Here is a 24250-nt window from a genome sequence, read left to right as displayed (position 1 = left end):
GTGAACTATCATACCACACACCACCTCTCACTTCCTTTTTTTCCATTGGCTGATCAGCTGCATGGAAGTAAAGAGACCTCCTTCATACTAGCCACGGTTTCTCTGCGCAGCAGACTATAAAGGCAGTGGCACTCCATTTGTGATATCTGGGATGTGCCACCTTCAGAAGCTGAATTAAGCATTTTTACACCCTTCATCATGGTCACGTTATCACAATTTGACCTTAAATGTAGAAAGAGTCTTATTTATAAAGCGATTTATACATAGCGATCATCCGTCCATGCTGACACTTTGAATATATGGGGGTTTACTAAAACACAAATTTGGTAACCTAAGAGTTAAATATCATGTCTTAATATCTGAAGCATCTGTTATTGTGATTCTCCCGATAGTGAAATATTGAGATCCATAGCCATTTTACCATATTTTTAGTTCTTTAGATAAAGAAGTACATTCATTAATTATCCACACATTAAACTCTCATTTGCATTTTATCAAACTCGCTTCCATCTTATTCTGAAAAAGTACCTCTATACATAAAACTACACGTCACCATATTAATTTGTAACTGACATTTTTATTTTGTTGTTAAGAAATATATCTTACTCCATACTCTGCACGACTATATATCCGTATATCATTCTACTATTTTGTTGACAAGTGTTATAAAAGTAAATCAGGTTTCAACACTAACACTTGAAAAATATCTTTTTTCATCTTAAACCATCAGCCATTTATTGTCGTTTTTCACACGTTCCACTCATCGCATTCTTGTCCTATTAAGTTAGTTTTCATCAGCTTCATGAGAAATAATTCATAGGAAACTAATACACATGTGGTGTCCTATATCTTCATTATTCACTTCTTCCCAATCTGTTATCACCTACAATTTAGATAATCCAGGCTATGATGTGCTTTATTGTACACTGAAAAATAAGAGTCTCTCAGAACTGGATAGTACAGCAGAAAACTAATACCACACACATACTCATACACAATAAAAACAGTCACTGAAGTGTGTCAAGCAAAAACGTTCTCTCTTTCTTTCCAGAGTACCTTCGCTGAGAAACAACATGAGAAGGCATGGAATTGGGAAGATTCATCTCATGTAAATTAGCATTTGTTCAACAATATACTTTCCTGATCCCAAATGGTTCTTCTACTGGTTTTACTAATTGCTCCTACTGATGATGCCCTTTGTAGTTTATTACATTTTAACCACTCTGTATAAATATTTATCTAAGTTCTTTAGTTCTCATTCTCTTCACCTTATATTTTGCCTCCTTTTTTTGTTTTTGAGATCTAAGAGCATCTTTGTCTTTCAGAAGCCTTCTTAATTTCCATTTTGTGAAAAATGAATTCTCTCATCTTTCTCAAGAATTAAGATCCTAAAATCCCCTATGCTTTTGTGGCCAGTTTCTACAGAAGTCTCTAATATCCTTTTATTCTGAGGTAGCTAGAACCTCCAGAGTATTCCAAGTGTGGCCTCTTCTCTAAGTGCTAGAATGTTTATACTCATTTACACTTACAGAGGATACCAAAACAGTACTTTATTTGATAGGTTGCTTGTAAGTGGGGGGGGGGGAGTTTGCCTAAATGGCATACCTGCTGCACTCAATAGCTTCCTTGAGTAACTTTGTTTTCCGAACAAGGGACATTTCTGCTGCAATCAGATGCACAGTACAACATTAAGCATTTAACATGAACAGTATGGATGTAATTCCATATCCCAATTGTTTATCAACCAAGGATAATTTTTAAGATGGCCATGGTCCACAGTTAGGGTATGGCTACACTTGCAGATGTACAGCGCTGTGAGTTAAACCTGCCTTCGTACAGCTGAGTAGGGAAAGCGCTGCAATCTGTCCACACTGACAGCCGACAGCGCACTGTCGTGGCCACATTTGCAGCTGCATTGGGAGTGGTGCATTATGGGCAGCAATCCCAGCATTCAAGAGGCTGCAACGTGCTTTTCAAATGGGGGGTGGGGTGGAGAGTGACAGGGAGCGTGGGAGGAGAGAGAGTGGGGTTTTGGAGTGCTGAGAGTGTGTCAGCACGCTGTCCTGTAAGTTCAGACCCCCCTCCTTCCCCCAGCCCCTCTCACTCACTGAAAGCAAACAGCAGCTGTTTTTTTTTTTTCTCATAGACCAGATAAGCAGCCGCTCACCAAAACGGACCCCAACCCCTCTCTTCAAGCAAACATTAGCTGTGGGTACTCATTCAAAGCAAACAGTAGCTGTGTTTTTTTGATAAGCAGCCCATGAAACAGAGCTTTGAAAGGGCACTTCCTCCTCCGGAGTTCACAACAAAACAAGAGAAGACGCTTCAGTTAAAAAGATTATGGGGAGTTTCTGGAGGTCAATCAGTGCGTAATAACGTTACTCCCCATTTACACTGGAGCAGCAGCATCTCAGCCAATATGCAACAGCTGTTATTCCTCTCGGGGAGGTGGAGTACCAGCTGCGCTGTAGCCGTGGAGACACAGCGCTGTATGTGCCTTGCCAGTGTGGACGGGGAGTGATGTACAGCGCTCTGGGAGGCTTTATTGCACTGTAACTGGCAAGTGTAGCCAAGGCCTTAGTCTTACAACTTAAGTGGGACAGAAAGGGGGCAGAAGGTTTTCCTCCATCCAACACTACCATCCCAGAGACAGAAGCTTCTCTTGCTCTCACACCAGTAGCTACACAGTGGAGTTAATGCTGCACAATCTGAGGCTGGAAAACTAACACAGATGGGGACTTATGATAGACATAGTACCGTATGAAAATAGTTTAAACTACTTTGAACAGGGAAAATCTGCATGGCCTGTACAAAAGGACACTACAGCACTGAAGTGTTTTTCTTTTATAAATGGCTTTTAAGAATAATGGAATAAGATTATTAAATAAATCATTTATCAATAAAATCATATTAATATAAAGAAATTAATGTTCATGAAATTCACAGCATGTCTAGAATTACTTTCACAAGCCACAAATTCTGGGTGAAATGCTGGCCCATCTAAATCATCATATTTATGAGGTAAATTATCTCAGTTATATGCATACTTAAGAGAAAAGTAAGTAAATAGCCAAAACCAGCTGAATTCTACAGCAATTCTAGGTTAAAAGAATAATGAAAAAACCAGGGTCTAGAACAGTCTAGACTATGAAATTAACTTATTTTAATACAACAGTAAACTGAACTTTTGAAACACTAAATAACATGTTAGCTGATGCTATTATCTGTAAACAATTTAGAAAAATGCATTTAATCTGTTTACATTAGTCATGAAATGACTGAATGATGATACAGCAATGTTTTCCTTTACATTTCACAATAATAGTTTTGAAATCACTCTGAATTTGTCAATAATGTAGAAAAACCTCCCTTATTAGGTCAAGGGCAACATTTGTTCGCCTTACTTAAAGATCATTAAAATACATCCTTAATCATAACAAGTAGTTCATTACAAATAAAATTGCCTTTGGTTCAATAAAACTAATTAAATGTAAATGGTATTGTTTACTGCTGTATGGATCTTTTGATATAAATCAGCAAGTCACCATTTATTGAAAATTACAGTGACCTCACTGCTGTTAATAAATTTACTTGATCAAATAAGCCAGAGAAGAATGTCCCAGAACATGCATAGTGCCAGAAAAAACTCTGCCCCACACATGACTGCGAAACCACAAGAAACCTAACCTGGGTGCTACAGTCCTTGCTGCACAGCCATCATTAAATGACTTGTTGAAATTTTAATTCTCTGATCACATTAAGTGGTTTGAGAAGACAACAAAATCTGTACTGATCATCTTTGGTGGTATCATCTGTTCTTTAGGAAAAGCTCTGAAGGTTTGCAGGTTTATTTATTCCTGGTGTCACAGTGGATAAGGTTACAATGCTGCACTGTTGATGGGACTGACAGATCATGATTACACAAGATACTCATAATACTTTACATTGGATAACTAAAGAAATCAAAATGAGTGACAATTATGGACACTATATGCTGTTAAATGCAAGACCCAATTGTTTAGTCTATATCTATACTCAAATTACACTTATTGTCCATCCTTTTCAATTCTTAAAGATATAGTCATGTATAATATCAAAGTATATACAGTAATAAAAACTTCTCCTTTGGAAATGTGCTCCAAGTTCAGCCAGAGACCCTGTGTAACGAAGATGACTGTCGGAGCTCCGAGCCAGTAACAGTATCAGGATCATCCACAGGGAAGACTGTGGTGCAGTTGAGACCATCTGCTTCCCAACACACCCAGGATCTGGACACAAGCAGGGGGTCGGCAGAGGGTGAAGGACCCCTTTGAAACCAGACCTGAAGCCACTCCATGCCTTCTGATGGACTTGTTACATCAATAGAACCTGACATTTTGCTGTTTTGTAGTTAAATCTATAATTTCTGTTAAACTAGTAGTAAACTGCAAACCTTAATTTAGTTTAGTAGTTGCATATCCAAATGCAGTGAGCATTTTCATTCCAGTTTTAGAGATAGTATTGAATTCAAAGATATTTCACATACTTAAAAAGGGGGACACTGCTACAATGCTAATATCTCTACAGCCAGAATTAACTTTAAGTGGAGCCACTGAACATTTTGTATTAATCTGTTCCTGCTTTTCTTGCCACTGCAGTAGCAATTAATGTAGAGTTGTGCATACAGTCTATTAACTCCTTACCCTAAGGCAAAACTTGCTCCTACTTCAGGCGACCTTTGTCTAAATAAGGAGAGCTGAATGGGGGGGAGGTGGGGAATCTATATATCAGTGTGATATCACCACAGCTATTTTAGATATAGCCCAGCAGGTGGCATTCAAGAATTATTGTAAAAAGAATAAGTCCAGCCTATTCCTGCAGCTTGTCATTTACACTTTAACCCCCAAATACTACAAATTATCACTATATGCATATCAAAGATGTGAGCTGAAGGGACTTTATTCATATACCTTCTATGGGAGACGGATTATTATTTATTGATAGGCATTTGTTATATAGCATTGATAGAAGTGAATGTGTTATGTCCTCTGGTTATACAAAAATTCTCTGGAGTTTAGGGCTCATGTTCCAAACTGTGTAACTGGTTAATTGCTACTTGAGTTACAAAGTCAAAACCTTCATATTTTCTAAAGCACCAGAAACTTCTTAGCCCTAGGGGGAATGGCTATCAAAAACAACTGGTTCTAGATTTGTGTGGCTGGTTCTAAATGGGTACACAAAAGTAGGAAGAGCATAAGGGGCCACAATCCCAGTGTTTGCATACATGGAATGAGTAAAAGAGTAAAAATGCTTCCAGTGACACTACGCTTTCCTAAGGGAGAGTCATCACACAGGTAGAGGGACCAAAGCTGTCACAGGAAGGAACACACACTTCCAGTTCTAGAGGATGCTGCTGTTGGCATTATGACATCCTGATTAAAAAAAAAAACTCAAGTCTTTCAAAAGTAGGTGTCCCTGTTGTGAACTACATGCGTAAATCAGGTAGGCATGTAAAACAAAGTCATTTTTTAGTTGAGCACACAAACAAAAGGTAGGAACATTTTGAAAAAATAAGTCAGAACACTTTTATACTTACACACTTAGCTTCCCTAAATTTCTTCAAACTTTCAACAAAATATTCGTTGGGCTGAGATTAAAGAAGTGAGAATGGGTAACTAGAATGGACCGCTCAAATTAAATAATTTTTTTTTCATATTTAACATGGCTGCTTCATTGTTTCTAAGTATTAGAATTTAGAAGACATTCTCTGAGGAAAACCTCATCTCAGCAGGTGATTTTTACACTTCATGTTGTGCATAATATCTTCTACATAAAGTGTGAAGAATTTTGAAAATATTTCCGGTTGTTACCGTTGAACTTTTTCAAAAAGAATACATCACATTTACATGTATTTCTACAGTAAATGGCATGGGCCCTGCTTTATATTATACATCTTGTTATAATGGATAAAAACAATGTTTATTGTATTTATAATATTTTCCTCCCATAACATGATAACAGTTATTTTGGATTTCCATGACTCCGGCTGAAATCAAGGTGGTGATTCAAAGTAGTTTGGTATTTTCAGCTCATTCACACACAATATTAGATTACAAAATTACTACACACTATTCAACAACATAGTCCAAACCATAAGAATTTGAAAAGATCACTTGACTAAGCTAGAATTATGTAGGTGCTCCAAGAGCTCCACAGGTTGGACTGATAGTTCCATTCAGAAGAACTTGAACAATCATTTATTTCACACTTTAAGGCTTAAATTTAGTTTTCAGATTTATCACCATGAGTCAGGATTTTTAGGGGCACAAAGAAGCTATAAAGCAAGCAATGGCACATAGTCCCACAGTGGACCAGAGGCTGAAGTGGGACTGTTAGTTTTCCTCCAGCCTACTATTCCCAAACCCATCAGAGGGTGGAGCTATGCATTCCATGACCTGAGATCCTACCAGGCGCAGTACAAACATAAGAGTGTGTGCAGATACAACAAACTCTTTTGAAGAGGGAATATGTGCATGGGCCCTAAACATGGACAAAATTGTGAAATTTTCCATATTTTAAAAAACTACAGCATGAGATGTTAAAATCTATTAGTAACTGGATTTCTAATTTAAATAAATTAATTTGCATGGAACACGTAGCTTGCCCAAAGTTCCTTAATTGGCCCTGCATTGGGTATTCTTCAGGTGGCAGACAGCTGCTGCATGAGGCTGTGTTCCTGGGAAATGAAGCATAACTGGGGTGTCCCCTGTGCCCTGGCAATCTATGGCTGCTGCAACAGCTTACTCATCATGCTCTACCTTGCACTAGATATCCGGGCCAACCTATCAGCCCAAGGATCCAGGAGTTTGAGAGATGGTTTAAACCCACTTTTGCCAGTCCTATACATTCTCCATTTTTGCACTGAGAATCTTGGCCAGACCTAGAAATCCAAGACAATGATCCTTTCAAGGACAACTGAACATTTTTGAGGATTGTGAGGGGGAGGTAGAAAAGAGGAGTAGAAGATAAATATTCTCTAACTTTAGAAGAAACATTTTTAAATGATCTTTTTCTAGGCATTTTCCCTGAATGCAAAAAACAGATTTTTATAATATCCAGGCATAGGACAGCTTTCAAATTTTAACCTGAAAATAAAAGAATAATCTCCCTTATTCATCATGGCATAGTTTATATCCACAAACAAAGAAAGCCTACAGCTACTTCTGTTTGGTGCTGCCAGCTTCCCTCTTAGCCCACAGTTGTGTTCTTCAGATAAATTCCGCTCCTCCCGTCCCCCACAAAACCCTGGTTGAAGGTGGAAATGCGGAAGTGAGGTTTTTCTGGATCTGAAGATGAGTTACACTGCAACAAACTTCATGTGTTTTGTTACAGGTTAGCTGCACTCTAACCAACTTTAGGAGGGCTATATCATAAGGTATATATGCTAGGCACAAGGAACCCAAATTAAAGTTGCATGGGCAACCTTAACTTAGGCATTTCTTAACTTGTGAATTCTTGACTTTGTAACTGTAACTTTCTTTTACTAAAGGGTTCTTTTAAAACGTAATAGCCAATTTTTTTAGAAACTTAACAATTGAAAAAACAAAAACTTTCACTGTGTGAAACCACACTGACCTCTCACATAGTCATCAGCAGGGTTGGGATCTTTAGATCTACAACACAGACTTCTTCTGCTTGAGCTGAGTAACTGGTATCAGTAGAAGGTTGTTATTTATGCTGACCTTCTACTGGAGGGGACTGGAGAGACATTTTGCCAGTAAGTTTCACAGCTATTTGCTAGACAGCAGAGGAATGTGGGGACGCATGATATCTCTGGGTTCAAGTCCAGGTTCTGTGAGGGAGCATGCATTTGTGGTTAGAGATCTTTGTGCCCCAGTCTCTCCCTGTCCTCTTCTGCTCCTGTGCCTGCCCTCTCCAGCTCCTGTACCTGACACCAGCTCCTATCCTGCTGCCCACATCTCTTTTCCCAAGCTTCACTCCCACACCCCACTCCCTCTACATTCAAGTCAAGTGGTTTCCTCCTCCTTTCCTGAGTGCCAGAAAGGAGAGCATTGAGAGCACAGGAAAGACAATCCCACAGCTGCTAGCTCCAGTTCCACAGCAGTCACAAGCAGTTGGAAAGAGACATTGCAGAAAAAGTCCTGCTGAACTCCTGCAGTCCCAAGATGAAGCATGCTCATTTTGTTTGTGGAGATGGCATGTTCACAGTCCATTTGGCATAAAGGAGTTGTAAGGGGATGGACAAGCCCAGTGCTGATTAAATCTTCCGAAAAGTCAGTTGCCAGATTCCAGGAAGTATCTACTGAGCATGTGCTCACACAAACTTTTCAGAGACTTTTTCACAGAGTTTTCACAGGGACAGCAAAAAGAACATCCATTATGCCAGGGCGGCAACAACCCCCATTCCCAGGCAAATTTCAAGTACCCCATATCCAAAGTACAGAGACATTAGAGTTTCTCAACAAAACAGATCTAAGAACTTTTTTAACATAAGCAAAACAATATATATTTTTCCTAACCCCTTTCATGGAAACAGCTGAGTCAATTTAGCTGAAACTTTTCTAAGGCAGACACCTGGCATGGAAAATTTAAATTCAAACATTTTACGTTTGACAAAGTTATAAGCAACTGAACAACAGGTTCTTGTAAAGGAAAATGTTGGGCATCCTTAACTATAGGCATCATTACCTGTACTGCCTATAAAAACACACACATAAAATAGGCAAGCAGTCACTGCAAATCTCTATCCTTGTGTAATCCTGTATTCCTCACCCAAAAGGACCCTAAAGCCTCTGTGCCAGGAAGCATTCACCTTACGAGAGTGGACTGCTATGTCCCAAATCCCCAAGCCTATATTCAATGGAAGAGACAAACCCAACTGTATCCCTCTCTTGCTCCTTTAAATGGAAAAATTAAATATTTGCATAATCCAGTCTTTTCCATAGAATTAAAAACAGATGCATTACTTATTATTTATAGCAAAGACTAATATTGCATTCATGGATTAATTTCTTTTTAATTAGAAACATATTTATACATAGTAACTGTAATAAAGCTTTCTACTATATACAAGGTATAAATAGATACACTGAAGAGATAGTGAAATAAATAGCTGTAAAGCTTACCCCCAAAGCTGGTAACCTCTGTGTGCAGCTGACAGCAACTTTGAGCTTCCAGTCTGTTTCACCATCTAGCTGATCAGTTCGAATAAAACACGAACCTTAAAATTACAAAAAGAAACCATACATCACAATACAGCCAGCTTCCCCCCCCCGCAAGGTTTTATAAAATTTCCGGTTTGTTACCTCAAACTGAAATTGTTTCTTTATCCTCTTTCTATATATTTTTATGTAATTATTCCTACATATTAAGGGCCTGATCCAAAGACCCAATGGTTTTGAAGCAAGGCCTAAGTGTTTTGTTTTGGTTAAATGCTTTCTTTAAGGAATATTACAGATGTCACACATTATTTCAATACAATCTTGATAAATTTTTTTTAAAAATCAATATAGACATGCATGTAAGTAACAAGAACAGATTCTACTTTAAGTATTTTATACCATCTAAATTTAGATCAGTAAATGAAAGATATATTGAGTAAAATGCATCTCAGGTGTAACTCCATTGACTTGTTAGTATTATGCCGGGATGAGCATTTTTGAAGAAATGATTCATACAGCTATTTGTGTAATTGAGATATTAAAGCTATTATAAATTTCAGAGATGTTTAAGCTTATGATTCCATTTAAATTTGTGATTGGATCTTAGAAATCCCTTCTAATATACACTTCTTTACTGACCCAGACTGAAACCTATCAAGATGCCATATTTATTAAGTGTGCATAGAAGCCTGGTTCATTATCAGACTCCAGAACACATGTATAAATTATATTTAAAGGAAATCAACTCCAAAATGGATTTTAAAACATTTGTGGATGTCATGGTTCCAAAACTAGATAACCTTTCAGCACGTGACTAATCTATAATTAAGATGTGGTGGAAGCTAACCACGCAGATTGACATGAACATAAAAGTAACCGAAGAGAATTAGTGACATTACAAACAATTTATGTGTTTTACAAAGAGCAGACTAGTATAAAGTGTTAGAAACTCAACACTGGAGGAAAATAATGATAACTAGATTGGTGGATATGGCCAGTATAGAGAATATTCATATTATTTAATGAATAGATTCCAAAAAAAGTTACAGCTGAATATTGTGTAGATATATACATACCTATTCAGCAAGCTATTTAAATTTATTTAAAAATATAAATATAAATTTAAATAGCTTGCTGAATACAAATCCAGAACCTGGCAAGAATTATACTTGTCAAAATGCTAAAAGTTTTAAATTTTCAGACATTAGGAACCATAAAATTTTTTATTTATTTATTTAGCACTAGTGAGGGAAAGAGTTTTCCTTTACTAAGGTATACACCTTATGATGTTTCCTCCAATTTTCCTTTTCCAAAACAATCCAAGAGATGAATTTGTACATAAATATTTCCTAGACAAAGTGAGTGTATATATGTTATTGGTGGTCCTAACAGATATCAAATATCAATATTTTGTGGAAAGAGTAATATCCTACTGGTAAATTCTATCCATATACAAATACATAATAATTTTAAAGATCAGCATTCAAACCAGAATTTTAACAAAAATGCCTTTTAATACCACATGAATATGCAACATTCCTTCTAAAGAGAAAATATAATACATATTTTATTTAATAATTAAAAGATATATAAAATGAAAGGCATTCTTCTCTACTAGTCATTCAGCACAGAAGTTAAGTAAAATCATAATAATTGAAGTAGACATGACTATTTTAGAGTCATGCCATTGGAGTAACTATGGATCCATTCTCATATTCAAGTTTTATGAATAATTGATATTTGCAGAGATTTTTAAAATACACTATGTTATTTATTACATCATGACATGTCACCAGTTAAACCTGACAGATTAGAAGCAAGCATTTTTATACTAGCCAAACACAATTACACTCACTAGTGTTACATTATAGACTATAGCAATACACATCCACCCCGATATAACGCTGTCCTCGGGAGCCAAAAAATCTTAGCGCGTTATAGGTGAAACCGCGTTATATCGAACTTGCTTTGATCTGCTGGAGTGCGCCCCCTCTCAGAGCTGCTTTACCGAGTTATATCTGAATTTGTGTTATATCGGGTCAGGTGGTATCGGGGTAGAGGTGTACTTGCATTGTCCTCTCACAAACAACATGCAATAATGTTAATGGAGTTAAGAGACAGTAAAATGCATTTTCAAAGTGATTTATGCTAAACTAAGTTTTTTTACATATAGAGATCTCTCTCTCTCTCTCTCTCTATATATATATCTATACATACATATGTATGTAGAGAGAGAGCATGCACATATATACAATTCTGTGAATTAACCTGCATACAATATTAATACATACATTTCATAATGTTCCTAGCTCTAGGCTTGCAATCAATTATGTTAAAACTTTGCTAACAAAGTAGTTTCACCACTAGAAGAGAGTTAGCAGTTATTTCTTTCATCCTATGCTCATTGGCAAAGGAGTTTCTCTTGACTAGTTTGAGTCCTTTTACATAGAGGATAAAGCAATGAGCTAAATGCAGTGCCTCTAATAGCCAGCGTACCAGAAAGAGTGCCCCTGAGGGAAGACAAAATTTAAAAAGGTTTTGTATTACAGGAAGCAGGTTGACAAAGTGCCAGTAAGTACATTTTGTTTGGGTGCTCAAATCCAGATGAATTTGGTGTCACAATCAAAGTACGTTGAACCCGATGTAGGTAAAGTCTATCTGAACCCAATGTTTTATTCATGAATGCCTGTAAATTTAGCAGCTCAATGAGTTAACAGTCTGAAAGGACATAGTTCAGAGAGAAGGCACCTGAAATTATATGTGAACTGAAGGTGGCATTTTCATACAATCCTCTTTCCAAGAAGTTTACCTGTGTACCTTTACTCAACAATATTCAGCACATATTAAGAAAATCAGTCTTTAAAATCTCAGTGTAAATAGCTTCCAAAATGCTTCATTTACTTCACTATGACATAAAAATCTCTTTCATAGTTCAGAACCTCAAATCACAAAACTATAAAAAATGAATGCCCCGAATGTAGTGAATCTCTGGACAACACATTGATGTATTCACTTTTCATAAAATAAGAAAATATTGCAAAGTAGTTTTTGAAGTGTCCATTGATATATAAGGAAATATAATTAAGGTGAGATACCTAACAGTATCTAAGAACTCCACAATCCCAATGCACATTTCAATGTATGGCATAGATCAACAGTCTACTTTCTATCATACTTTTTCCTATACAAGACATTTCATGGCTATTTTTACCCTTCCTGTCAATGGCTGCTCTCATCCATCAATTTCATTTAGAATTATACTATAGATCAATGCAGTTCAAGACCAGTGTGGGTCTTGAGAATGGTTGACTGCACATATATTCATTTAATAGAGCTCACACTATGACATGTATTGGCCAGCCACATTTCCTCTCCACTTCAGTAGTTAATTTCATCAATAACTTATCTCATAGCTCGTTTCCCTTTTATCTAGAAAGGAGACTGCTTTGTGCCAACTCAGCTCTCAGTAGTGATCACTACAGCAAAACTGAAACAATAAAACCTTTTTCCCCCATTTTGAAAGTTATCAGTACTGATAAAATAACTAACTTTACTCCAAGATACTGATTTTAAACTTTGTATAACTAAGGAGTAAGTATATGAGATTACTTCTAATTATGTAACTAATGTCTAATGAAAAACAGTGACAACTTTTTATGTGTTACAGCGTGTACCTGTAAAGACAATAGGTACTACATAAAGCCCAAATTATAATATATACAATTGTCTGAGACACTAATAGATACAACTTTTTCCATGATATTGTAGTGTATCAAATTGAAAAATGTCATAACTTAGTTCACATTAAGGGTGGGAGGGATAGGTCGGTGGTTTGAGCAGTGGCCTGCTAAACCCAGCGTTGAAAGTTCAATCCTTGAGGGAGCCACCTAGGGATCTGAGGCAAAAATCTGTCTGGGGATTGGTCCTGCTTTGAGCAGCGGGTTGGACTAGATGACCTCCTGAGATCCCTTCCATCCCTGATATTCTATGATCTATATATCATAAGCATATAAAAGAAAAGAAAACAGTACATTAGATCATAAAGTTTACTATCTTTTGTTCCAAACTTTCTGTAAAGGAACATGCTTTAAGCCTGCATTAATCAAACTACAAAACCCCACTTCTGTAGCACCACTGTGTTCTACCAGAAAGAGCACAACTACAAAAATCTAAGAGTGGTAGATTTACCTGCTCTGTAGACAACTGTAGGACCTGCTAAGGTGTTTTTTTTCAAGTAAGCAGGCGGTGAGGAAGGTGCAATTTTTTTTTTAAGTCTTTAAAATATAGTTTAAAAATTAGACAAATAGTAGAAGTCCAGACAATATTTAAGTACACATCCAATATATGGTATCACCAGTGCAAAAGCGGCCAATTAGAGAGAAGTGAAATCCCATATTGAATGTGGGAAACTTAATAAAGAGGGTTCAGAAACACCTGCCATAAAGCTAAATCACGTATTTTAATTTAAAGGCGAATGAAGACGACAGTGGAGGGAATGTAGATATTCATTATTTCTAGATACATAAGCATGATTCTTTCCCACTAAAGAAGATTTAACAGTAGTTTTCAAAAGTTGGATACAGTGAATTTGGCCCATAAACATTCACATATAGTGTCCATGTTTGTAGCGACGATGGTGAATTTTTAAAAATGATACTGCATTAGAGTCTGAGGATGAGACTATATACAAAAATTGCATTGATTTAAATAAAATATTTTTTAAAATCGATTCAGTTAAACTGGTGCAAATCCATGTGGGCACAATTAAATGAATTTACAACTGGCTCCATTTAGCTTACTCAAGTGAAGTCAGATGTAAATCAATTTAAGCGTGTCCACACAAGGGGCTGGTTTCATCAATATAACTATATCAATTTTAAAAATAATTTTAGTTAAAGTAGTCTAGACACGGTGTTTGTACAAGTCCTAAGAATGCAAAACAAGCTGTATTTTTAAACCAGTATTGGGTTCTTCTACAAAGTGGAGTGGGCTGATAAAGTTTGCGGATGACACCAAGTTGGGAGGTATTGCAAATTCGGAAAAGGATCGGGATATCCTCCAGGGAGATTTGGATGACCTTGTAAACTGGAGTATTAGTAACAGGATGAAATTCAATAGTGAGAAGTGTAAGGTTATGCATTTAGGGATGACTAACAAGAACTTTAGTTATAAGCTGGGGACGCACCAGTTGGAAGTAACGGAGGAGGAGAAGGACCTAGGAGTCCTGGTTGATCGTAGGATGACTATGAGTAGGCAATGTGATGTGGCCGTTAAAAAAGCTAATGCGGTCTTGGGATGCATTAGGCGAGGTATTTCTAGTAGGGATAAGGAGGTGCTAGTCCTGTTGTATAAGGCGTTGGTAAGACCTCATTTGGAGTATTGTGTGCAGCTTTGGTCTCCCATGTTTAAGAAGGATGAATTCAAACTGGAACGGGTACAAAGAAGGGCCACTAGAATGATCCGAGGAATGGAAAGCCTGTCGTATGAAAGGAGACTTGAGGAGCTCGGTTTGTTTTCCTTAACCAAAAGAAGGATAAGAGGAGATATGATTGCACTCTTTAAATATATCAGAGGGATAAATACCAGGGAAGGAGAGGAATTATTTCAGCTCAGTGCTAATGTGGACACAAGGACAAACGGATATAAATTGTCGGTCAGGAAATTTAGGCTTGAAATTAGACGAAGGTTTCTAACCATCAGAGGAGTGCAATTCTGGAACAGCCTACCGAAGGAAACAGTGGGGGCGAAGGACCTCCATGACTTTAAGATTAAGCTAGATAAGTTTATGGAGGAGATGGTATGATAGGATAACGGGCTTAGTCAATAGGTCAATTAAGTGCCACACTGGTAATTAGTACAATGGGTTAATGATAGGATATTGTTAGCCTTTTTCCAGAGGGTATGGCTGGAGAGTCTTGCCCGCATGCTCGGGGTTCAGCTGACCGCCATATTTGGGGTCGGGAAGGAATTTTCCTCCAGGGTAGATTGGCAGTGGCCCTGGAGGTTTTTCACCTTCCTCCGAAGCATGGGGCAGGGGTCGCTTGCTTAAGGAGTGGGTGGATCGGCTTATGTGGCCTGCATCTTGCAGGAGGTCAGACTAGATGATCATAATGGTCCCTTCTGATCTTGAATTCTATGATTCTATGATTACCCTAAGAATAATTTCAATTTGCACTCCTGCCAGTAGGGCAGAAAGAGAGACATTTGCTATTACTTTTTGTTATGGAAAGCACTCAGATAGCACAATGATGGACAACATTATAAGAACCCAATTAGCTACATATTCTTAATATTAAATTTGGCACTGTACATTTCAATCAGGTTTCCTTTGCTCTTGTTGGTTTGTAATTTAAATGTGTGTACAACAAAAAGGCATGAATATTGTTAAATAAACAAAATGTTACTTATTTCAATCCAGATGAAAGGTGTTTGAACATAATTCAGAGGTGGTTGAGCATTGTCTGTGTTGTCCAATATATTATATTCTTAACATTCCAAGTCCACCTAAAATATCTTGTTACAGTGGTATTCTTAATACAACAGGTTACATCAAAATGTTAATGGAAAAACTGCAAAAGCTCGTATTGCATTTTACTGCAGACTGCAATCTGGTATACTGTGTTGGCTTTAACACAAGAATGCAGTTCATAGTGTCAATTTCAGGTAAGCAGCATTAGTGGTTTACCAAGAATTGCACACAATAGCAATAGCTGATGGTTCTATTTTATTCTTTAATGCTAACCATACATAGTATTATGAAATTCAAGCATAAACATTAACACTGACATAATATCTTGCAAACTGAATGAAGAAATTCTAAGTTAAGTCTATCACACTAACTCACTATTTTCTATAGGTATTACAACATTTATCATATATTAGATCACTCAGCCACGCAGAGACTTTTAGATAACTTTGTGGTACTTACTATAGGCTATCAAAGATTGAATGTCAAATGCAACTTGGATTTTCCTTTCCTGGGTAATATTCATTTAGACCCTTAATGTTGCTTTAACAGAGTAGAATTTTTAAAATTTTAGCTTGTGTTACTACATAGGATATTAATTTGTATATTATCAATTAAACTAAACAGATGCCTGCATGGCTACAATGAACTTAATTGATCTCAAAGCAAATGATAAGCTTTAATGGATCTTTATACATATTACAAACTACTGATGTAAACAGATTACTAGAATTTAATGTAAATGGCCTTAAGGTAATAATGCTATCCCATTTTAAAGCAAAAATTAATAAAATATGAACATTCTTTCAAAGATTGTAATAACAATTTCACAGACTGATTAATCCAATAGAAAACTGAAGTTAATTAACTTACAAGTGTGCAATGATATTAAAGATTTTCCATAGGTGTTTAAAATGTTGACAGAAAAATACTGACCACAAAGTAACATTCACTTAAAATGATTTCACCCACTATACCATATTAATTCTAAAAATATTTAATTATAAAGCTAATCTGTGACAAGATTTTTGTTTATTGCTTTTGATTATTTGTTTTTATTCAAATGTAGTATTTCCTAATGAGAAAATATTTATTAGAAAACGTGCCTATGAGAAATTTCTGTGTAATTCCAAACTACTATTGCACCAGGCACCTTTCTTCCTGATTACTACATCTTACCTTTGTCGCAATCTGATTCATAATTATGGCTCTGTATGGCCAATTGTCGGTCCACGGCCATATTGTCCTGCTAAAAGGGCAAGGCAGCCTCCATCTTGGACCAGGTTCTTGTTGTATAGGAGAAGGCAGAGACTCAATCCTGCCCAGCAACACTGACTGTGTATCCTCTCCTGTGTTTTTTGTTTTTTTCTTTTTCTGTTGCTGGGCCATCTAAAGGTCAGGCTAGTTCTATGTATGAAGGCCTGATTCTGCCCAACAACCTGTTTTTTTGGGTCGGTCGTCTGGAGGTCAGGCTAGTTCTGCCTAGCAACTCCAGAGTACTGTATACAGAGACTTAATTCTGCCCAGCGACTCATTTTCCCGCTCTTTTTTGGACCCAGTCATCTAAGGGTCAGGTTTGTTTACTCGTCAACTCCAGTGTGCCGTGTGCAAAGCCTTCCGACGTGGGGTGGCAACAGCTCGAAACCTGAAGGGAGGAGGGACCAGGGAGCCAATCAGATGCTGACACGAGGGAGTGAGACCCTTCTATAAAACTAGGTTTCCCCCCAAAATTTGTGTGGAGCATCCGCGTGTTAGCTGAAGGACCTGATCACTCGTTCGGCCAGGGTCTCCTCCCGGTAAAGTGCACTCGTGTCGTATCGTTTGGATTCGTTGTCGTTTGGACCCGATCCCTGTCAGCTCGTCATGCTTCTGGTCTCTGTTCTGCTGGTCAGCTGCGCCTGGAGTGCGGTATTTGCTTTTTGATATCTGACAGTTAGCTTATTTAGCCTCTTACTTTTCCCCTTCCTAACTTGGTACCAAATATCTACTCAGGATATCAGAATTGTATTAGTGAGCTCAGAATTGCACAATTGTTTAGCTAACTTGTATTATTGTTCTATTAGTTATTGAATTGTTAATTGCAAACTGCTTTATGTGTTTGAATCACTGCTCTGTCTGTGTCCAGTGTGTGTGTGTGTTTAACTGGGGAGCTGCCTCTACTTAGAGGGTAGCTGACCAAGGGGGTCCAGTCCCCGCGGTCTGAGTGAGTGGAATCTGCCCAGCTGCAGCCGCACCACACTCTGGGTTTACCCTCTGTGTGAACGCAAGGGTGGCTGAGGCAGTGGCCCGTGGGTCTCTTTTCTGTGTTTGCACCGGGCACCGCCCTGACGAACCCGATTCCTATCTGTGTGATTGGTGTGTCTGCCTATTTGGTGTGGTGTGGTGAGCAGTATAAAGTGTATTATTACTGTGTTTTGGGGTGTGTTTGTACTTTTGATACCATCCCAGCCAAAGTTGCCTACTCCCCCAGCCCATGTTGTAATTATCCCCTAAATAAACGCAGCCACTTGGCTTTTCAGTGTTACCCTGGTCCTGCCTGTCTTTTCCTCACTCAATACCAAGCTTGAACGAACCCCCAGCTAATTCAGACAACCTTCAGAAAGAGCAAAACCTGAATTCCTTTCTCCAGCAGAACCCCTATTGATACTTTATACAAAATTTGGCCCTTATTTTCTCTATGGACATCTACAGTCTCACCAGATATTACAGTAATGTACTTAAATCTCTACTATCACTAGGATAAATTATATTTGTGCATACACCCTTCGGCAAGCTGATAACAGTTCTTCATAGAGGCTTTGAAAACAAGCTATTACTTTGTAATGCTACATTTTCTAAATGTATTCTAGCTTTCAGGGGTTTTTTAATTGCATATTTTTGAAGAAAAAATTGTTATACTTGAATTACATTATTTATTCCTATTTTATCTTTTCATTTGCCAATGTTGTTGATGTTTCTGTTTAATGGTAAACAGTAAGATGGACTTGTTTGTTCTTAAAACAATTACATTACAAATTACTCAGTAAGCTGCTTAACAGTGAAAATTTAGTTAGAAGGAGAAACAAAAAAGAAATAACCAATACAGACTGATTGCAATCTATATTCTGCCACAGAATAGTTGTTTAAAATATGTAATTACATTGGGTCACCAGATTCATGTTGGGGAGAAGAGGGGAATAAATATAGAAAATAAATTGATCTGAATGAAAATCAGTACACATTTCATTTGCAAATACTAAAGAAAAACATTTCTAACTTAATAGACATGAATTAACACTGACCTCTATAACACTAATTTAAGACTGCAATTTTACCATTAGTGTGCAATTTTTTCCCTTTACTAGGTACTGTTTATAGAATGAGCTTTGGCAAAGATTCTCTGAAAATGTTTTGGATTGCTGCAGAGAAATCTAATTCTCCTCTTCTTTTCCTGCTACTCCAGAAATCCCTACACCTCCCCATGCAAACCTCTAATCTTATTATTCCCTATTTCACCTAAAGGTTCCTTTGGCTATAGAGGTCTCAAAATAACTCCCTTTGGAGTCTGTCAGTATCAACTACACAACACTCCATCCATCTAGGTTCTAAAAGTAGAGCCTCCCACATCTGGATGATCCAGGGAACAAGCCTGTTCAATAATCCAGGACTGGGTAATTGAATCTACATCTCTTGAAATGCATGTATCACTTCATGGAAAGTCTTTGCATCCTGCAAATGCTATCTAGGGGGTAAGGGCAGGGGCTTTTGGAGCCAGGGAGGAGGGAGGAAGAGTGGGTGGTTTTGTATTTGTTTGAATGAGACCACTGTAGGGGAAATATAGTCTTAATTTTTCCTAGAGTAAAATGTATTCCCATCCTCCTCTCACAAAATATAAAATAATCTAAACAGTATTTTACCCTTTAGAACATTTGCTAATCCCCAGGACTAACTAGTTTCCAGGGTTAAGGGGGGAGGGGTGGAGAAAAGGAGATGAACACTTGGGTGCAGCCAACCCAATCCACCTTCAATCCTACACTCATAATGTGATCCCCCTTCCCTTAATTCCCATTTCTGATCTCTCCCCTAGACCCAGACCAGCAGGAAGTGGGTCCCACCAGGAGCGGAGGCAGATGACACACATGGTGGTAGGGTCCAGGGGAAAACCAGGCAAGAAAGAGTGAGTGGGGCCATGTTTACTTGGCTCCAGCAGTACATCTGAAAGAGAATCCTAAAGATCTTGCCTATACTGATGTAGATAGAGTTACAAATTAACTGGCTAATGGGGAGAAGGCAACGGATTGTGCTGAAAAGTGAATTACTGGACTGGAGAGAGGTTATCAGTGTAGTTTCTCAAGGATCTGCCTTGGGACCAATCTTATTTGATATTTTTATTAAATGCCTTGGCATAAAAAATAGGGGTCTGCTAATGAAATCTGCAGATGATACAAAGTTGGGAGGCATTGTCAATACAGAGGAGGATAGGATTATTATACAGGAAGATCTGGATGACCTTGAACAGTGGAGTGACAGAAATATGACAAATTTCAATAGTACATAGTACAAGGTCATGCACTAAGAGTTTCTGCTACAAGCTAGAGGCTAATCAGTTGTAAGTGACAGAGTGGGAGAGAGACCTGGGTTTGGTCAATCACAAGATGACTATGAACCACCAATATGATGTGACAGTGAAAACGGCAACTCTGATCCTAGGATGTATCAGGCAAGGGATTTCCAAAAGAGATAGAGAACTGTTAGTGTCACCGTACAAGGCACTGGTAAGACCTCATTTGGAATACTGTGTACAATTCTGATCAACCATGTTCAAGGAAGATTAATTCAAACTGGAACAGGTGTAAAGAAGAGCTACTAAGATGACCAGGGGAAGGAAGGACCTATTGCATGAGAGGAGATTGAAAGAGCTTGGCTTGTTTAGTCTAGCAAAACAAAGGCTATGAATACATCAGGGGAATATATAGCAGGAAGCGTGAAGAGCTATTTAAGATAAAGGACAAGATTGGCACCACAACAAATTGGTATAAATTGGCCATGAACAAATTCCATGGCTGGAGATGGGAAATTGGACAGGGTGGACGAGAGTTCTGCATTGGAACAAAGCATTCTCTCTCTCAGACGCTTGGCTAACTAGTTCTTACTCATATGCTCAGGATCTAACTAGATTTAATGGTCCCTTGCAGTTAAACTCTATGACTCTAATGGTGTTACATCACTGTAAAAACCAGTATGACATCAGAATCAGGCCCCGAGTCTTCATTTATTTCCATTCTTCCCCCTTGTTCTAGCAGTTTCTTATATGCCCAGAATGTACACTCTCTAACATTATTTTTAAAATATTGATCAGTTTGTGAAGTGCAATACAAATAGACACAGCATAATCATTCCCATACTTAGATTCAATAATAAACCACACACAACACCCCCAAATTCCATCCAGTGGAATTTAAAAACTCTGTCACGTTGGGTCACCAACAAGTCTGAAATCCAGGACATTTAGATCTTCAACACAAACCAATGCCACCTGAGCTAAAGTAACTGGTAGCAATTGTAGGCTGTTCTCCTCTACATGGAGTAGCCACTAGAGAGAATGCAACACATTTTACACATTTGTTAGACAGCAGAGGATACGGGGAGGGGGAGAGGAGAAGAGGATTAAGCACATTTATTCTGAAAGGCAGCATGGCTAAATGGATGAAGCTTGGGTCTGTCATAATGGAGATCTGGAGCCAGTTCCAGTCCCTATTAAAACCTCTTCATGCAACTCCATTGGCATACGGGGACTGTACAATGGACAGAACAGGCCCCGGGGGAACTCTCACAGTTAAGTGGCATTGGAGGACTGGTGTACATCACTCTTCACTGCTACCCCTTGCAATTCCTGGTGTAGGGGAGTGACCATGGTAAAAGGGACTTGTCTGGTGGCAGGAGGAGGACTGGCCACAGCACAAAGTACTCCAGCAATTCTGGGCTGTGAAGAAGCCTGTTGGGGGCTGTAAAAGGCTGCCATAAGTTAGAGCAGATTCTGGGATTTTGAAAGATATACTCTAAGAATTATTTTGGGGATGTTTATTGCCAAATTATACAGATGGTCAGACTAGATGATCACAGTGCTCCCTTCAGGCCTCAGAATCTATGACGCTATGAATTTAAATTTCACCAATAGACAAAGCCTTAGCTGTGAACCCACCAATAGCCACAGCAAACTCCAATACTGTATAAACATACATATATACATACATATATATATATACACACACACACACATAAGCAAACAAAAAGTACAGGATATAAGAAGTTTATACACAAACCAGAGAGTTTTGAAAACTAGGAGCAAGAACCCAAACAAACAGTTCTGACAGAGAATAAACTGAAGTAAAATAACGAATGCATATATCATTTGCATTTTTGTAATGGTTATTATATAACTGATGGTTTAGAGCATTACTTGTCATATTTCTCCTGGAGAATAGAGTAATAAGGGTTCTGCTTGGTCAGTGCTTACAGAATATGAACAAGTTGTAAATAAGATTTGCTATCAAACATGATTTAAAAAAAATACAGATGCAAACCTGAAACACTTGTAAGGAAATTTTCATAGTTTTATACTTTAACATTATTGTTAAAGAGTACTCAATAATTCTGTGTTGATACTAAGGTACAGTGAAACAAAATGCAACTTAATTGTATATAGTAGTATACAGAATATATTTTATAAAGACAGTAAGAATTAAGACTCAAAAAATATTGCTTGACTGTACATATGCAGAGGGCTGAATTCTGCTCTCAGTTACACCTGTGTACCAGAGTAACAGCAGAATTTGGCTAAAAGTCTTTTAAAATCCATTATTTAAACTATCTTCAAAATATCCTTAATAATAATTGATTAACATTTAGTTCACTACGTAACAGGAGACAATATTGCACCACTATGCATGGCCTATGTTCCTCTGACAACAGCTGAGTCAGAATAAACAAAAATATTACATCCACTGCTCTGAAGAATTGTATCCAATAAATTTTTTACAAATGAGAACATTAGCTACAACTAAATGCCAGCTAAGCCTCAGCAAAACTGAATTATTAAATCTGTCTGCCTGTATCCTATTACAGCCTACTTATGAATACTTGATTTTATTTTGTATAATTGACAAGAGTTGTCAGGAAAGGATGGTTTTAATGGCAATCAAATTAAGATCAACTGGTATAAGTGTCACACTGAAGAGTGTATGTCAAATGTTGAAGAATTAACCGATGGGTCATTGTGAAACAGGTCACGTGAAACTGTCATAAACTGTTATAAATTGACTTGTAATATTACCAGCCTGGTTGCTATGGGTCAGAATCAGAATACTGAAAAAGAGACACATTGCTAGATTATATATACACCCGACAAAAGAAAAATAGACACGGACTTTGCATATCTAGTACTAGATCGCTTACCATCAACTTAATTTTTAAATCATTTATATGCTTTAAATGACTATATACATGAAAATTTTAAACAGATGACAAGATGAATAGCAGCACTGAAATGTTGTGTTTGAGTACACAGTTTCATTTCCACTGGGAGAGGTAAAGTTCAGTTTTGAATGCTACCAGGAAAGAAGAACTGTAATATATCCCGAACATTTAAGTTATAATGTCATCACTTGGGACACAGCTGAAAAACATATTGGCATTTATAAGAGATTGATGAAAATTAGTTCTAAAGCATTAATTTCTCTTAATACCGCTGAAAGAACTGTGTGTGCACTCAAGAGATATTTGATCTGAATTAAGAAACTGATGAAGCAATTGATTAATTGGAATTTAAGCCATCAGTCACTGGATCCATCAACAGATTCATTTACATTCTAAACAATCAGCTGATGGTCCAATAGGATACCATGTATTAATACACAGTCAATATGATACCACTGAACTCATCACAATTCCTTATTGACAAGTACACAGATGCTTTTAATCCAAGCTTGATCGCTTTGCATATATTTTAGGATGTCTTAGTAACTCACTACGTTTTAAGAATTTTTATTTTACTAAAAGCATTATGTTTTATGCATGCACTGACCATTCAGAGAGAAAGGAAGGTTTACATGCCTAACTAGACTCCCAAAATTTTGACTACTTGCTTTACATAATTTTGTAATGAACATGAGGATATTCAAAAGCACCCTTTAGATAGCATGTGTAATAGAAGGGTTACAAATATGCAGTTATAAAATATTCATATTCCCTCTTTCAATTGTGTTTGGTTTGGCACACCTCCTTGAACTATTATCATTCTGATTATATCATATATATATATAAAAATAATTACTGAGTTTATTCATGAAAAGATGTATAGAAATGGTGACCAGTTAAAAACAAATTTAATATGATTAGTTGATTTTTAAAAAGTGCTATAGGAATTCTTACATATAAGTGGTCAAGACTTCACCCATAGACTACTTCACAAGTAGTCATGCCAATTAATGTTATGTGAACTATAGGAAATTCTCTATTTCCAAGTCCACAAATCACATGTGATGGTGGTGCTAGCATCGTGAGGTGAACAGAGAAGGCACCTAAAGGAGGATATAATGGTCTATAAATGTTCATAGGGCTTTAACAGTTTATCAAAAGTTTTACA

General features: G+C 37.4%; 1 protein-coding gene across 2 annotated transcripts in view; it reads right to left on the bottom strand.

Moving 5' to 3' along the window:
- Positions 1–24250, bottom strand: part of ATP9B (ATPase phospholipid transporting 9B (putative)) — a 338734-nt gene that overhangs the window by 161392 nt on the left and 153092 nt on the right. For both annotated transcript variants that reach the window (XM_045006684.1, XM_045006685.1), the window contains exon 8: positions 9126–9220. In XM_045006684.1, the coding sequence (XP_044862619.1) occupies positions 9126–9220 (95 nt within the window). The remainder of the gene's footprint in view (positions 1–9125; positions 9221–24250) is intronic.

Source organism: Mauremys mutica, chromosome 2, assembly GCF_020497125.1.
Source record: "Mauremys mutica isolate MM-2020 ecotype Southern chromosome 2, ASM2049712v1, whole genome shotgun sequence".
Classification (NCBI taxonomy): domain Eukaryota; kingdom Metazoa; phylum Chordata; order Testudines; family Geoemydidae; genus Mauremys; species Mauremys mutica.
This window is presented reverse-complemented; position numbering and strand designations above follow the sequence as displayed.